Genomic DNA, 17,524 nt, shown 5'->3' on the forward strand with positions numbered 1-17,524 from the left:
CACCTCCCCCAACATAGAAACATGCAATCGGACAACATGTTATGATCTACTAACTACTGATGAACTCCAGTATTAATGTTTTTCTGAAAAAATAAAATAACTAATTTGAATCCTCATGTCTTCATAGGCTGCATTCTATAACAAGACTAGATTGCTACGTGAGTTATTTGAGAAAAACAAATGTTATTTCAACTGCAATAAAATCCACATCATCTTGATTTGCTTTATACAGTACAATTGTCCTCAATCCAACTCGGAGGATGAAAGGCCACTGGCTGTATTAACCATATGGATTCTTCTTCAACTTTGCAAAATTGATTGAAGTTTACAAATGTGAAATGATGACAGCAGAGTAATTGATAACTGGATATTTTGAAAAAAACAGCTTGATTCTATAACAACAAGATTACATTTGTATAGCACCTTTCACGTCAGGAGTACGTCCCAAGGCACTGGACAGTGTACAGTATTTCAGATGATAATAATAATAATCCTTGAATTTGATATAACGCTTTTCACGTCGGGAGGACGTCCCAAAGCGCTTCACAGAACACACTGTAAAGTGAATTGACTACATTTGTGGGCGAACGCGGCAGCCAATTGCGCACAGCAATGTCCCACAAACAGTCGTGGATTGAAAATGACCAATTTATTATTGTTTTTTTGGAGGGATTATTATTAGGCGCGTGGAGTAAGGAAACTTGCCCAAGGTTTTGCCTCCTGCCTGGAATTGAAGTCGGGTCTCTCACTTGCAAAGCGAGTGCTCTAACCACTGTGCTACAGGACAGGACATTATCCATGATAATGGAAAGATGGTAGGGTGGGTATTCCAGATGCTTGATATCGAATGAGCTGAAGGACCTTTTTCATCAGAACCTTGTGAGCTTGTGATGTGTGATCCTAGAGTGACTGTTGGACATAAATGTACAAGTGGAACCAATGGGACCAAAGAAACATTTGAGCCTCTCATCCTGACAAATTCTCCTGGGGACTCGTTACAGAAAGAGTTGAGAACAATGGGATATACAATTTGTAGAACAACTGTTTGGTTAAGTTCCTTTTAAGATATCAGGTCATCAGTGTTAAGAAACAAATAATAAAGAAAGCTGTGTATTAAAATTGACAACAAAGAACATTCCCAGATTACGACTCTTGAAAACAATCGATGTTGAAGTTCTGATGGTGAGTCTGTTTTCAATACTGACATTTTATACAGTCTATGGCTTCTCTTTACTTTCCTCTTTGCTAAACTCCACTATATCTGTTTCTCTTGCATTTATATTGTCCCATTCCTGATACCTACTTTCAACATATTCTGCATGACTTCCAGTACTATTTGGTTTGAAACCGTCATCTGCAGTTGCTTTGAATCTCGTAGGTGCATCTGCTTCATGTTCTGATTCACTAGCTGCTGCCCAAAGCCCTGGATCTAACTTTGGTGGTAAACATCGGAGACTGTCATCGCATTCTTCAAAAGCATGTATTGTGTTCTCATTGTTTTTTTGCATCAGAGGCAAAATGCTCCTCTGATCATGGGCACTGTTTGTTGGAGTACTTTTATCCTTGATTGAATCCATGGTTTCTGATAACCCCAAAAGTTCCTGTGTTTCTGAATCCTCTGCTGGAGTTATGACCACTTTTGGCATTTGGGGGGAGAGGGAATGGTTGCTGGGCTCCTTGGCCTCAGAGGAGGATGTGAAGCTTGGGGTAGATTCTTGGGTGCTAACCTCAGTAACCAAAGTTAGATTACTGGGTCTTATTGACATTTTTATATTACTGTGAGTTGGCTCTTCAATGCCCTCATTATGATGAGGAACTGCTGAATGCAGTCTTGTCCTTCCAGGAACATGCTCTTCAAAATGATGGGGAAATCTGAATTCTCCAGGTATATGGTAGATGCCGGGGATTTCACTGCTCAGCCTGGTGAAGAAATGCCCTGTGGGGGATTCCTCAGGATAATCATACGAACTCAGGAAGCGCTTGACTCTCCTGAACACTGACCTCCTCTCCTTGTAATCATTGTAAAAATCATCATCTGCCCTTTGAATGTCCAAATTAGAAAGCCTGCAAAATAGATGCAAATGTTGTTAACATGGATGCCTATAATTACATAGAATATAGAGCACAGAAACAGGCCATTCATCCCAACTTGTCTATGCCAACGTTTATGCTCCTGGTAATTCTCCTCCTGCCCTTCCTCAAACTAAGCCTATCAACATAAACTTCTATTCCTTTCTCCCTCATGTATTTATTTAGCTTCCCCTTAAATGCATCTGTGCTGTTCGCCTCAACTACTCCTTGTGGTAGCAAGTTACACATTCCCACAACGCTCTGGGATAAGAAGTTTCTTCTGACTTCCCTATTTGATTTATTGATGACTATTTTATATTTATGGCCCCTGATTTTGGTCTCTCCCACAAGTGGAAACATCTTCTCCATGTCTACCCTATCAAAACCTTTCATAATTTTAAAGATCTCTATGAGGTCACCCCTCACCAAATGTCCAAGCTTGTTCAGCCTCTCCAGATAGGCATAACCTCGCAGTTCCAGTATCATCCTTTGCAACTTGCTGTTTATGTCAGATCTCCACACACAATCCCCATCCCAAGAAAGTACAGAGAGGAAACTGCAGATACTTGGAATATTTAATAGTCACTAGCACTTTTAACAAACATCCAATTGACCTACTTTCTGCTGGATCCCTCTTGACCAAGCTGTTTGGAGATTCTGATTTTCATTCAGGTGCACAGTGCACCAGGCGGATTGACAGCTTGCACTAATAGGAGACATCATTAGTAAGGACCGACTGAAGCAGCTGCTGTCAGACAGTCATGCCAAGTATTCACTTTGGATTTCTCAGGGCCGAAGACAGACCAGATGGCCATTACCATTAATGGTTAGTTTCATATTCAGTGGAATATTGAGTGCAGCTATTGTAAAAGTACAATCCACAATGGGCCACATAACACATAATTCAATTGCTGAGTTTAGTTTCTTTGCTATTTCACTTTGTAGTTTGGAATAGGTAAATTTTACAAAGATGATGGAGACAACCAGTTTTATGTAGAACTTATTTTTAAAAAGCCAGATTTTTCTCTTGAACTTGATTTTAAGGAGAGGGTTTTCTTCCCTAATATAATGCTTCTTACAGTAGTGGATGTCTTAACAGAGTATTATCATTCTTGTTAACCCTACAATACCTTTGAAGCACTTTGAGACATCTCGAAGACATGATAAGGCTCTATATCAAATGCAAGTATTATTACAATACCAAGTGGCTAGTTTTCATTTGTGAGCTCAGACAACGAATGCTGGGATGCTCTTCAAAGTGTGGTGGTCGTGATAAGGGGGAATCACAGTACAGCCTGATCCTTATCTTACTCATGGGTGTTTTCTACAAGGGTTAAATTGTGTACTGATCAGGAATGGAAATTCTCACTTCTTTCTGTGCTGTACAATCCATGTAAATTGATGCAGTCACTGGCATTGATATATTCCTTCCACATTCACACTATGATTGTAGTTAGCAAATATTTTGTTTTAAGGAATAATACGCATTCAGAAATGCCTATTATTATTTTGAACAAAGCTTCCAATTTCTGCCTTTGTATGATTTCCTCCCGCTATCCCACAAATGCACCAATACTGATATTTACCCTACATCTGCAGCTGAACCAAGGAAAGATGGTATACAGTAATCAGCAGCGGCTGCAGTGTAGGGTGGACGGAGATCTGAATCATTCCAGTAAATGTCTTTCTGGACCTTTGGCAAGTTCATGTACATTTCATCAACAGCCATAAGAGAAACCTGAAAATAAATTAGCAGAATAGATGTGGTGGAGAATGAACAATGCCAATATTTGCCATAAATGTTAAGAAATAAAACAAACAGAACAATGCAAATAATCACAAAGGAGCTCCAGCTTACTGCTTCTAATCAAATACTTCATACCATTGCTAAGACAAGTCCTTCAATTATTTCGTTGGGCTGTCTTGGAATGATGGACGGAAAACACCACCTTAGCTGGTAATGTTATAGTGTAGTGATGTAGGCATCCGTACATACCTGCAAGTTTCTGTCTATGCACCAATTGATCTCAAAGTCATCATCGTCTTCCCCAAATGGGTTAATAAGCTGTTCCGCAACCTTTATATAAAAGTGAACACCTTGAAATGTAGAGTGATTATCACATCTCGGTATTCAAAATACACAGTCAATTCACTTTACAGTATATTCTGTGAAGTGCTTTGAGATGTCTTAAACGTGATATATCAAATGCAAGGATTATTATTATTATTCATTAAAATAAATGTAGAATCATACAAGTTCAACTCTAACAATATTTGGTGCTTGTAGTGTTTTAAAATGATTGTGTTCCACTATTACAAAATGTTTTTGAACAAATGGGTTGTTTCCAAGTTCACAGTGCTAATGCTTTGCATCAGAAAATACAGAATTGTGGGTTTTAAAAGATATAGTGAATTCTGCCTTAAAAGCTATAATGATTCTTGAATATCAATTCCTCAAAACCCATGGATGAATCTGATTTAATCTTGCCTGTAAGATTCAGCAAAAATCCAATCCTATAACTGGCTCTGTCTGTTTTCCATCATATTTTCTATAAATATCTACTATCAGACTTAACAAAATAATTGTAAGGTGTACTGCAATTACAGGCCTTCAGAAGTTTTTAGGGTACACTGAAAGTCTGACACCTCATCGTGATGTGTTTTGTCTTTGAAGTTTAAAGGAAAGAGGGATTATATTATAAAATGGAATCCCTTACCTTGAGCCAACCTGCATAGAAGAAGAACTGAAGCAGAGTGAAGACTGGGACGTAAAGGTCAAGTTCGTGTTCAGGATACCCCTGTGTAGGATCCAAAAACTGCCGCCCAATCAGGCAGGCAAAAAAGAATGTGTATACTGCGAGGGTGACAACCTGATAAAGTTCAAAGAGTCAATGGAACGAGAAGCAAATATTGCAAGGAAAGCAAAATTGGGGCTTCAGTAAGATGATGAAACCCGGGAAGAGGTAAGGAGCAATAACTATACTCACCTGTGTGTAAACCAGGGGAATGCCAACCCAATCATAGCCAAATAAAATGGCACATCGAGAACGGTACCTGTTCATTTCCTTAAACAGAAACCATAGCATTATAGAGTAGATTACTTTCAATACATACTAAAGCACAGCCGTAATGCAGTTGACCTGGTGCAATATTACGAAATGTGAAGCAAGTCTTTTTTAGTGAGGCAAAGCCAACCACTGTGGATCGACTGTGGATGAAGTAATAAGGGATTACAGCTTTTGCAAAGTTATTAATTCGGTTCCTGGTAAATTTCCTGACACTATTTTCTTACATTATTATGCAACTTTTGCAGGATATACTTTATAGAAGTTTTATATATTTACTTGGAGCTTTGCATGTGGGCTTAGTTCTAAGAGAGTCGTGAGATGCGTCTGGCGTGAAGGGCGCTATATAAATGCAAGTTGTTGTTGTTGATTAGAATTCACTGAACTTCTGCCGTGCCAAGTGCTCACAAGCGAGATGTCCTGGGTTTGATTCCAGGGCGGTGCAAAACCTAAGGCAAGTTTTCTTACTCTACACACCTCTGTTTACTTAACAGTATATAGTCAGTTGGTAGTCGATTGTCAGATTGCATTCGAGGGTAATAATCCCTCAAGAAAAAATTTGGTCACTCAATCCACGACTGTTTGTGGGACACTGCTGTGCGCAATTGGCTGCTGCGTTTTGCCCACAAAATACACAGTCAATCAACTTTACAGAATATTCCGTGAAGCGCTTTGAGACATCTCAACGACATGATAAAGCGCTATATCAAATGCAAGGATTATTAGAAATTGCTTAGTTACTGTGGACTGCTCCCTCTGGTGGCTTAGCTGAAAACTTGGGCTCCTGAAATATTTTTTGATGCAATGAGTTTCAAATTCAGTCAATATTGAGGTTCAAACCGACAACTCTGCTTTAGGTGTGCAACACTCCAAAACTAAGACTGCTATTTTGTTTATTATAAAATACTAGTGGAGTTACTCCATTGCTTTTAAATTGAGTAACATCAATTTACTAATAGGCTTACATTTTACGCCCATTGAAACTAACGGCTATTTACTATATCAGCTTCTGCATTACAAGTGAGGAACATACTAAAGGCATTCTTTAACAAGATAAATTGACATCAATTTAAAGTACATTGTGCTATAAGGATAACTTTTTAATCTCTGGAATATTAGATTCTGTTGAAAATGTTGAATGGCAAATTAGAGTGCGTTATCTTTTACTACATTTGGATTACCAAAGGAGTTCACATATCCAAGCTTTCAGGATCACAGGTTCTATTCCCAACTAATTCTGAATACCTATGTGTTTGGACATATCTGTCTTTTTTTTAAAAAAATGAAAATAACTGATCATTTAGAAAATGCTTTTAAAATAATGCTGCCTATCTCAGGACTGGACCATAACAACAACAACTTGCATTTATATAGCGCCCTCCCATTCATGGCTCTATATAAATGAACAATAAACAAGCTTTAATAAAAATTTCAAAGACTTACGTTCATAAGCAGTTGTAGTTCTATACCATCCCGAATCCTACCCTCCTTCCGTGTTTTCGCGGCTAAATTCCCAAACCAGATGAATGGGACCCAGTATTTAAGGTGTGGCGATTTGAGATTTTCATATATTGTTCGTTCATCTGATGTCATGAACCCTGTGTATGAATTATTAAAATTAGCCTGCTCCACCACCGACAATTTTGAGATATTGTTTCTGAATAATATACGTGTTATGGATGGGCACTCATAGCAGCGATTTTCAGAACTGCTGCTTCACACATGATAATTTTTCTTGTGTGAAAATAATACTATATTAGTCATCAGTCTGAAAATTGCTCTTTTTATTAAAAAAAGTTATATAAATATATTACAGTATATTCTGTGAAGCACTTTGAAATGTCTCGAAGATTTGATAAGGTACTATATCAAATGCAAAAATTATTATTAATAACTAAGAAAGTGCTCAATTAGGAGTGCAATACTGAGTATATGGGATGATGCAAGGCGGCAATGGAGTTATGATTAAATTATAAGTTACTAGCTCCACATTGGATATTATTCACCCTACATGAAATGAACTGAACTGCAAGTTATTGTTGTTTTAAGCAACGAAACGAGAGATTATTCTTCAACTTCTTTTAAATTCAATCAAGCTTCTTAATATCCTTAATATCTTAATATATTAATATCTTAATACTGCAGATTCCTTTAATCTCGTTTTTTTTCCCTAATCATTTGGCACTACTACATTTGTCAAGCGCTTTGAGGCATTTTTGTGAAAAATGCTTTATAAATGCAAGTTGTTAATTTCGACAGCATCTGGTATTAACATCTGGTGTTACTGCCAATTAATTCATTGCTGAACTGTGATCTCACAGTGAATGTTCCCAGTGCTGCTAATATTGGTTGGTATTGATGTATTGCCTCCTCGACAAGTACCTGCTTCCACTACATGGTCCATTGTTGGGAATCTCTTGTGGACTGCACGACTGATTGAGCGCAGGATGATCAGGGAAGTCAGGTTGACATAACGCATCAAAGTTCTTCGCAGTAAGCGCCCACGCTCGTCTTTTCCATGCACCACACTCGAGATCAGAAACATAAGCCTGTCTGGCCATGGGAGATTTCCAAACTGGTTCCACCAGCGATTCACAACCAAGGTTACATAAAAACCTGCAAATTCAGAGTAAATCATTGAATAGTTTGATAGAGATAGATTTTCTCTATTCTGCTTAGAAAAATTACCCGTTCGATTAAACAATAATAATGATAATCCTTGCATTTGATATAGCGCTTTTCACATCTTCTAGATGTCTCAAAGGGCTTCACAGAATAGACTGTAAAGTGAATTGACTATATTTGTGGACGAAAAACTTCAGCAATCTCCAAGATGGCACAAGATTGTGAATTGAATATTCTTCTTCAATAATTCAACAGTTAACAGTTCAGATCAACAAATCAAATGGAAGGATGATGATTATTATTATCAGTTCATTTTTGCAAAAGATAGTGTGGAACATAATTCTTTTGTCTTGCTGAACACAGCTTCCCCCAGCACAGATGTATTTAAAGAGATTGGTTTCAATTTCCAAAGGCAGTTGGAATTCCAGCAATTAACAAAATTAAGTTGTCTCCTGTGAAATCCTGATTTCACTAAAAATAGGCTCAGTACAAACCCATTATTTTTTTTACAACATTCTCCTGAAGGGTTTGAACAGTGTGAATCTTTAGAGAGGAGCTTTGTAATAAGACTGAGCTATTTAAACATTCCAGAAATAACACTCAACTTAGCAGATCCAACTAACAATCTGATAATGCGTTACATACTAATGATCATAAGTGATGCAGACATGATATTAGTAATGAAAAAAGTATGGGTGAATAAGGATTATATATCATATATAATATATAGGGGGACCAGGAAACCACTGTCACTTGAATTATATGTGAAACCTATGACTGATTATGCTTGGGGCATTGGTAGATAAACATTATTTTCTTTCTTCTGAGGATAAGTCTGATCCAAGGCTGAATTGTTAACAGCAACATGCTATAGCTATAGCTAAACAATAATCATTTAAGATTGAATTTGATGATTTTGTTTCTGAAATAAAATTTGCACTATTTCCTAACACTCTCTATAAATTAAGGCTGGTACTAATTTAAGGAATTAATAAAAGTAATACCACAACGTTACCTCGCTATATAGCCTGCAGGAGTCCTGTCTGTTTATTAACAACTTGCCAATAGTTTTTCAAAAAGACAGCGGCTCTTTAAAAAGAAATGCATTGTTTAAAGACATAATTTGTAATATTGCTATGCAATGTACATGTAATATACATATACATATAAGACTGTATTGAACTAGAAAGCGGGATGTTTCATATAAAGAGTAGCTGTTGTTGTATTTGAGTTGAGTGACATGACTTCTTGAATGCCCACAGCTCACTTTAAGTGGACTGGTGCTAAGGTTACTTCGTCTTCTGCAATTAGATCTACAGTATTCGCATGCAAGTCAGCTGGGTCATCCCTTGGCAGCCACAGTTGTTTACTTACCAAGCACAAATGTTACTGGTATTTGTTCAGCATATTTATCACAGTAAAGTGATACTTTTTCAAAGTAACGCTTTTCGTTTTCTGCTAGGATTAATCTGAAATGGATAAAGAAGAGAATGCATATACTCACTGCCCTGAATAACATTGATACAGGCCAAGGTTAAGCATGACAACTTGATTGTCTGGCATAAATCATCAGTTTGTATGAATGCTCAGAACAATGATCACTTGTCTATGTACTACAGCAATAAATCTTAGGAGCTTATCTTGTACTTTTAATAGTACAAAACTTTCTCTTCTGTCAAAATTTGGCCAACTGCTGTGTGAGAATCTGCACAAAGCACGTTTGTTTACTTTTTGAAATTCAGAGTTTTAAAATGTTTTGCCAACTTTTTTCTCCCAATTTTCTTCCATCCCCTCTCTTCGCCTTTCTTGAATACGTTTGCTTACTTTTTCCTTCTACCTGGGAGCAGAGTTTTACAAGCACTGGAAATTATTCAATATTTTTCCCAAGTTGCCATTATTCCTGCGCGAGACCTGACAGTGTCCATGGGACCCTGGGAGGTCAGTGACTGCATAGGTTACTGCACTTGTCCTTCACATGCCCAAACCTTGTGGGGGGTGGGGGTTGTTTTTCCCTTTACCTCACTAAATTGGAATATATTACCCCAACTGCTTCCCAGGCTGAGATCAGCTTCTCCCAAAGACCAGGCTTTGAACCTGTGTTTTTCTGTTTGTGTGCTTCAGTCCTGCACAAATCACTACAAGTTGTGGTTACAGTATAATTCCTAGTTTAGAAATGTATTTCACCTCCTGTACATGGTACATCACAATAAATCTGAACACAAAATAAGGATTACTGTTGAACAGCTTTGTATCGCCTTGAATGCATGATCTACCTACCTGTACACAATACTTAAAGCTGCATAAAGACTCACGAATGCAACAAATTCCCTGTATAGCAATTTGTAGATGCTTCCTCTCCACCGCAAGAGGAGCCTGTGAAATCCAAAGAAAGTGGCGTTGGCTACTTCGCTGGAATATGTCACAGTCATGGTCGTCCAGTAGCTGTACCTACCAAAGTAAGATACATGATCAAAACCCAGATTAGATCTAATATTACACACATCAAATCCAATATTTCACACACACTGTTACAATGTGTATTTATGCACTTAATTGTAAAATGTAGCATCATTTAAAAGAACATGAATCTGGCAAAGTTTAAAAAATTAATTTTAATCTCTAAGGAAACTATTTTTACAATTGCGGATTGTAAAGTCACTTTGGGTAATTACTCGGGGCGGGTGGGGGAACGGGGACCCTATTCATTTACCACTAAACTGAGAACCTGTTATATTCTGATAAGTGTTGGCCTTTTGTCATCTGTACGAGACACATAGAGCATGCAAAAATAGGTTAATATATCAGGCTATTCAAAACAGCTTTGAAACTGTGAAGTCTGGATTCACAGTGAGATGAGGTTGGCTCAGTAGTTAATCTGTTCATCACACCAGTCGGAAACCAGCAAATCTTTTTGCAGCCTTATGAATGCTTTACTGAATCCTCAAAAGGCTATTCCACAGCAAATTATTAGGGCAGCATCCAGTTTCACTATGGTTGATGTGCAATTTTATCCAGACTTTGACGCTGTGTAAGATCTTTTGAGTGATGCGCTCTCTCAAAGCCAACAAGATTTTCCTTTTCAAAGTCTCAAATAGATTATTCATTCTATAAACAATTACTGTTAAAAAACTATTGCTTAACTGTTGTTAGTCTTTATAAGCACAATAATTACTTAATGTAACTTTAAATTAGGAGTCCTGTAACTCAGTGGTTAGAGCACTCGCTTTGCAAGTGAGAGACCTGAGTTCAATTCCAGGCAGGGCGAAACCTTAGGCAAGTTTCCTTACTCCACACAGAGCCTAATAATAATCCCTCCAAAAACCAAAAACAATAATAAATTGATCATTTTCAATCTACGACTGTTTGTGGGACATTGCTGTGCACAATTGGCTGCCGCGTTCGCCCACAAATATACAGTCAATTCACTTTACAGTGTGTTCTGTGAAGCGCTTTGGGACGTCCTCCCGCCGTGAAAAGCGCTATATCAAATGCAAGGATTATTATTATTATTATTAAAGAAGCTTATGCAATATTATTTCTCAATTTTATGTTGAAGTGAAAAAGTAATATAATAAGCTAATTAAATAATAATAATAATTCTGGAATTTGACACATTGTCTCAAAATCCTAGATCTCTTCCACATAATTTGGTATACATTTATTATATGCTTACCTGTGAAATACTGCACTGTCATTTATAGCCTTTAATGGTTCTCAGCTTGGTATGTTTTCCCTCTTCGCCACACAACTTGCCTACGACCATTTCAGGTACAGCACATTCCCTGGTGATTGATAAAACAATTCAAATAGTGTTTAAGATTCACTAGTATAATCGTTTACCACATGTTACAACTCCAATTTGTAAATGCAGAGTTGGGGGTAACACATTGCATTATCAGATCAGGTGTCATACTGGGGTGAAAAATGTGGTAGTTGATGTGCTACTTATCAGTGGTGATAATTACTGCATCATGCACCTCATTTTTCACCCCGTAGAGCTTCCTTTGATTCAACTGGGTGATTTTCTGTGGGTGAAAACTTTGCAATGAAGCTGCTGGTTAAGAAGTGTAATTCAGGTCAGAGAGTGTGGTTGTAATCACCTTAAGTGGGGAAATCTAACACATTTTATGTTGCCTGTCATTCATTGAGAAGTAAATTTAAAAGGCACTCGAACAGTCCATTAGAAGATTATTTGGGGAGGACAAGTTTGCAGAGCTATGGAGAGAGAGCGGGGAAGTGGGATGGATTTCGCCTTCCACCATCCTGGCAGTCGCTTGACATGTCGTGTCCCAAACTATACGCCCTCAAGATTTTTTGATGTCAGTGAGGAACCAGAAGCCTGTCTTAATACAGTCTTAGTATAATATTAAAGCAATCGCCTTAGAAATTGAAGTGGGGGAAATTTTTTGGGAATTACTTAAATTCATTCGTCATTTGGAATTAGTTTTTCCGCAGTTTATAAATTTCTTGAGGAATTTTGAGCCTCTGTAGTCTCACTGGTTCTTTAGTTGTATTAAAATGAAATGGCAATCAGATGTCAGTTCAGCAACACAGGAGCAGCATTACACTTCACTTAATTGTTGCCCGGCAAAAGTGAATTTGAGCACCTGTATAGCTCCTGGCTGTCAATTTGAGGCACTCTAGTACAGGCACTGATTCAATATGCTACTTGGAATATAACTAGCACATTGAGGTGCTATCTCTTGATGGGCACTGAATGTGGGAAAATGACCCACTCTCCAAACACCTACCTCTGTTTGTTACTGTTTGTTACACAGGTTAATTACACATACATTTAAAATCAAACATTGTCTATTAACATATAGAAACAGTTCAACTGCGTGGATATTAATTAGAATTTGACCAATACTGCATTTACTTCAGGCTTGAAATAACGTTTCAGAACAAGAAATTGAATTAAACTGCAGTATTCTGTATCCTTCAAGACAGTGTACCCTTCTTAGCACATTAGTGGTTCAAACTACAGTTTTGGGGAGAAGAAAATCTAGAATAAACAACCAATAAACAGTAAAATAGTAAAGACACTCCTTACCTCAGATAATCTGATAAGATTTGCTTTTAATTTAAATTGAATGCCTGGATTCACTGTCCTTCAGCCAACATTTGAATAATCTTCTAATTTTAGATTTGGACAGGGCTTGTGCTGGCCAGACAGATACTCTGGTGAAAGAAGGGGTCAGTCCTGAAGTCAAAGCCAGTAAATCGTTGATTTCATCCATTATATGTGTTAGCTATTGGTTTATATGCAGATATGTTTCATCACAGGTTTACAGATTGAAAGGACACTCATCAGACCGGTTACAAATTCATGGAAAGTGTTGCCAATCGACTGCACACCCCTCTCTATTCTCAGTCTACTGAGAGAAATTTAATGCAGTCCAATAGATCCTAAAGGATATTTTGAGAGTTCTTAGCTCACTTTCCTAGCATCCATGAGCATTTACCGCTCCTTATGATATGTGAACAAACAATTTGCCATTAGCTAGTGATTGCAATCCTGGTCTCATTGCGCAAAGGCTCAGATAGCAGTAGGTGTTGAGAATATTAACAAGGCAGTTAGATGTACTATAGGTTTTTGTGTCAATTGTACCTGAAGATCTTGTCAAATCAAGATGTATTTGAAAACCACAGTGCATCTAGATTCTAGAGGATCGATATGGAATTGAACTGAATTAATGTGGCACCTCGAGAGGGACAGTTTCACACCAATACAACTTTACAACAACTGTAATAAAATGCAAATGGAGATGAAGCAAAGTGAACTTCCTGGATTTTAAATATAATATTTTCAAAGTTTCCAAGAGGTCCAATGGACTGACTGCCCTTAAGAATTATCTTTACAGAATATTATTCAAGTGTTGACCGTCTTGCTCTTTACAAATCAATGTTGGGTGAGTTTAGGCTGTGCCTCACTGCTCAAAAAAAGGTTTATTAAAGTTCGGCGATTGATGAACAGACAGCTCATGAAGTTGCCAGGATATTATTAAACAGCTAGTTGTGCACTTGCAGAACTCTCTTTCAGACGCAGGCAATTTTGAAACAGGAAATATAAATTAAATTTCTCATGTTTTACTGCCATAACAAATTGAATCCAGCAATCTAAACTGGTCTTTATACTAAAAATGTTACCAGCATTTAAATACTAGTTAGCAATTCTTATAGAGTAGGGTGAAGCAAGTATTATTACAGAGTGGTGCCAAATGCCAAGTTACTTATAGTAAACCAGGAATAGAAGAGTCAAGCATCTCTTACAGACTTTCAATGATATGTCATATATCGAACCATGGATAGGATGTTTTCTTTTAGATGTAAAGATTAATAATACTTATTGCACGCTATAGCGTATTTTACGTCAGAACATTTCAAAGCGCTTGATAGGAAGTTTCTTAAAGTGTAGTAACTGTTTTTTTTAAGGCAAAAGAAGCAGCCAATTTGCACACACGAATGCCTCACAAACAGCCAGGAAGTGAATGACCAATTCTATTCAGATTGCTGGCCAGCACACCAGGAGAAACTTCATTCTCTTTATGAGCAGTGTCAAAGGACCTTTAAAATAGGCCGACATAACCTTGATATAGCATCTCATCTGAAGGTTGGCACCTCTGACAATGCAGTACTGTTTCAGAGCTACATTTGCAGTGTTGGCCCAGACAATGAGCTCAAAGTCCTTTCCCCTTAAGAGTGTGTACCTTTGGTTCATGTTTCAGTAGAGTAGATGTGAACTTTAGTCTTCAGCAACACCCTCCATTCTGATTTATAGACAAGGAAGGAATTTGTAACAGATGCTTCCACAAAGTAAACATTCCCATGCTCAAAGACAGGTGGGAGCAAAATTATGTGTCATAGAAGAGGAATGATAGTACAGTAATGTAATGGTTGCTGTTAGTGATCTGTTTCGCATTTTTTTAATCCATTTTATTCCCGGCACCAGTTCTACATCCAGGCCCAAAGTAAGTATCATTCTGGAGTGAGGGAGAACAAGTGAACATTTTATCAGATTTGACAATTAAAAGATTTGTAATGCGATTTAAACATAGTTCTTTCTATATGTTGGATTCATTGGATTTTCATAACAGCCTACAATCGAAACACATCAGTCAATGATTTCTATCACAAATTGAAAAGTGTTGAAAAGTAAAATTTTAGTGCTTATTCATATGACATGTTGTGTAATAACACTTATAAGATCACATATTTCTTTGCATTAGAATTTGATTTTGATTAGAGTTTGATTGTCAGAGGCTTAACCAGTTGAGTTAAGTAACTGAAGTCTCAACAGGTTTCTTAACCTGTGGTTGCAGCGAGCAACAGAAACAAAGTCCCAAAAGGAAAGGGGAAATAAGTGATAACGGCCGACTTCCTTTTCAAACACTGCCAATGAAAGCTGAGCAAAATAAAACATATCTTATCAATTCACAATCTGTCCTTAATGAGACTTTGTGGTTTTAAAAAAAAAGTCATTTTAGATGCTTAAATAAATTAAGAATCAATTCAGAATACAGTCCTGAAAAATTCTGCAACAAGATTATGGTTCGCAGTATATTACACAACATTGTTATCAATCATTCAGTCGAGCATTTCTACCTTGTGACCTTGAACACAAGGCATTGGAAGAGGGGTTAAACAAAATAATATTGTTGTTGGTTAAGACTGGAGCAAGAAAAACAATTTGAATTTTATTTCATTTAAATATACTTTTCAACTGTGTGCAACTCAGACTTAAAAAGAAAACAGCTTCCAAAATAAATACAGTATTTATATTAATCAAGATATTTTATGTTGTACAGTTCTGTTAATTTTAAGCATTTGAGGCACCGACCGTCTGGCATATCACTGAATTTCTGTTGTCATAAATAATTATTTATGCATTTTATCCATGCATTCAGTAATACAGTTATTGTATGTAAACATTCTTCCAGGAAATTATTAACCTTTTCATTGCCTCCAGCTACTGTTTGAGTAAATTAAATCATAAATTGAGTAAATCAATTAGCATCAATTGTTTCTCTAGGAAATGTTTAAAGTTGGATCCTGCTCAAAGGAGACTCTGTGTTTCCCTTTAGTTGGGCACTGTCATGTTTTCTCTAGCCAATGATGATGGATTACTTATTTTAATTTGAAACAATATTAATTGTCTGTGGGTTTGTTTCTTGGTTGTATCTACAATGCAACTAGAGTATATCACAATTTGTGTCTGGAAGTGAAATCCTTTAGATAGAGGTATATCATATTGGGTCAAAATAAATGACTGCATGAGCAATAATCAGATCCTGAAAATAATAGCCATATTTATTAAGAATATGAAAAAATATTATCATATTTAAAACAATTGGCATTACTCGTGTACTTTCAGATTTATTTGACCAGTTTCAAGTATGAAAGCAGAGAATATTAAAGATTAGCATTAGTTTATAGGCATCAAGTTCGACCCACAGCTGTCCTTCCTTCCCCACATCTGACCAGGACCACCTTCCTCCACCTCTGCCACATTGCCCACCGCCGACTATACCTTTCCCTAGATGCAGCCGAAACCCTCATCCATGCGTTTGTTACCTCCTGACTCGACTTTTGAAATGCCCTCTTCACTGGTCTCCCCAGTCCCATCATGCAAAAGATCCAGCTACTCCAAAACTGCGCCGCCCAGATACTTATCCGCACTAAACTCCGTACCACCATCACACCAGTTCTAGCCAGCCTCCACTGGCTCTCTATCGCTGAATGGATCGTTTTCAAGATCCGCACACTCGTTTTCAAATCCCTTCGTGCCCTGGCACCTCCCTACCTCTCTGACCTGCTTACCTCCCAACCCACAACCAGCTACGTCCGCTCAACTGGCTCCGGCCATCTACATGTTCTCGTGCCCTCTGTTCCACCATCCTTGCTTTCAGCCACTATGCCCTGAAACCCTGGAACACTCTTCCTCTATCCCTTCGTCTTGCCCCTTCCTTCCTCATCTTCAGGTCGTGCCCGAAGACCTTCCTCTTCGATCGTGCCTACGGTCACCTTTTCCCAGCTCGGTGTCCGGCTCTGTCACTGTAAAGAGCTCTGGTACGCGAGCCTGCGTGAGGGGCGCTATATAAATGCAAGTTGTTGTTGTAGTACTAAATTATGGTTTATTTTTACAAAGTAAAACTACATTCAAAGGAATATTCACAGACAATTTATAAATAAAAAAACATTTAAAAGAATGCATCATTTTTTGAGATGAGACAGTGAAATTTGGAAAATGATTAATTGAATTCTGCTACCAAACTGAAGCACAGAAGTGTACATCTTTCCCACAAGAATTACCACCAATTGTGGAACTACGTTTTCTTACTTAAGAACAAATTTACATCATACATAAAGTTACTCAACACAGCTATGGATGTTCTTACATAATATAGATATCCATTTATTTTAACCCTATTTGGACTGTGATAACATTGGACAACATTTAAAACCTAAATCTTTGTTTTTACTTTACAGGTCAGTTACAAAAATGTCTATTTTTTCAGTTTTCAATCCAATACTCTCTTCTCCCTTAATTCTTCATTGAATGCAAATATGAGGATTCTTCATCTGGAAGGGCTGCGGACTTCTCCCTGAATACAGTCAATACTGTGCTTAACTTGCAGACAGGAGGTATGTTTGGAGTAGCACTGGGATCCTGTAAATCAAACAAATTGTAATTCATTTTCTTACCTCAGTATGTGCTTTAAAACTGGGTCTAGTCTAACGGGATTTAAATCAGCCTAATGCTA

General features: G+C 37.5%; 1 protein-coding gene across 2 annotated transcripts; it reads right to left on the reverse strand.

Annotated features, from left to right (window-relative positions):
* Positions 1-614: 614 nt before the first annotated feature.
* Positions 615-12,875, reverse strand: LOC103185315 (bestrophin-3). 2 transcript variants are annotated; one of them, XM_007903740.2, is made up of 11 exons: positions 12,814-12,875; positions 11,434-11,542; positions 10,038-10,208; positions 9,135-9,229; positions 7,518-7,751; positions 6,579-6,733; positions 5,058-5,135; positions 4,788-4,940; positions 4,067-4,147; positions 3,657-3,808; positions 615-2,064 (listed from the first exon to the last, which is right to left on the reverse strand). In XM_007903740.2, exons 3-11 carry the CDS (start codon positions 10,187-10,189, stop codon positions 1,218-1,220), a joined length of 1,947 nt encoding a protein of 648 aa, XP_007901931.2. In that variant the 5' UTR covers positions 10,190-10,208; positions 11,434-11,542; positions 12,814-12,875; the 3' UTR covers positions 615-1,217. The 2 variants fall into 2 exon arrangements, with proteins under 2 accessions (XP_007901931.2, XP_007901930.2); XM_007903739.2 differs by lacking the exons at positions 11,434-11,542; positions 12,814-12,875 and adding an exon at positions 10,486-10,534.
* Between the last annotated feature and the right edge of the window lie 4,649 nt (positions 12,876-17,524).

The sequence above is a fragment of the Callorhinchus milii genome, unplaced genomic scaffold, assembly GCF_018977255.1.
Source record: "Callorhinchus milii isolate IMCB2004 unplaced genomic scaffold, IMCB_Cmil_1.0 Scaffold5, whole genome shotgun sequence".
In the NCBI taxonomy this organism is placed as follows: Eukaryota; Metazoa; Chordata; class Chondrichthyes; order Chimaeriformes; family Callorhinchidae; genus Callorhinchus; species Callorhinchus milii.

Coding starts and splice junctions, on each gene's coding strand:
- LOC103185315 (XM_007903739.2), bottom strand. CDS start 10,520: ATGACAAAAGGCCAACACTTATCAGAATATAACAG. Junction 4,941..5,057: donor TTCCCCTGGTTTACACACAG/GTGAGTATAGTT, acceptor GAACTTTATCAG/GTTGTCACCCTCGCAGTATA. Junction 3,809..4,066: donor GCATAGACAGAAACTTGCAG/GTATGTACGGAT, acceptor ATTTATTTTCAG/GTTTCTCTTATGGCTGTTGA.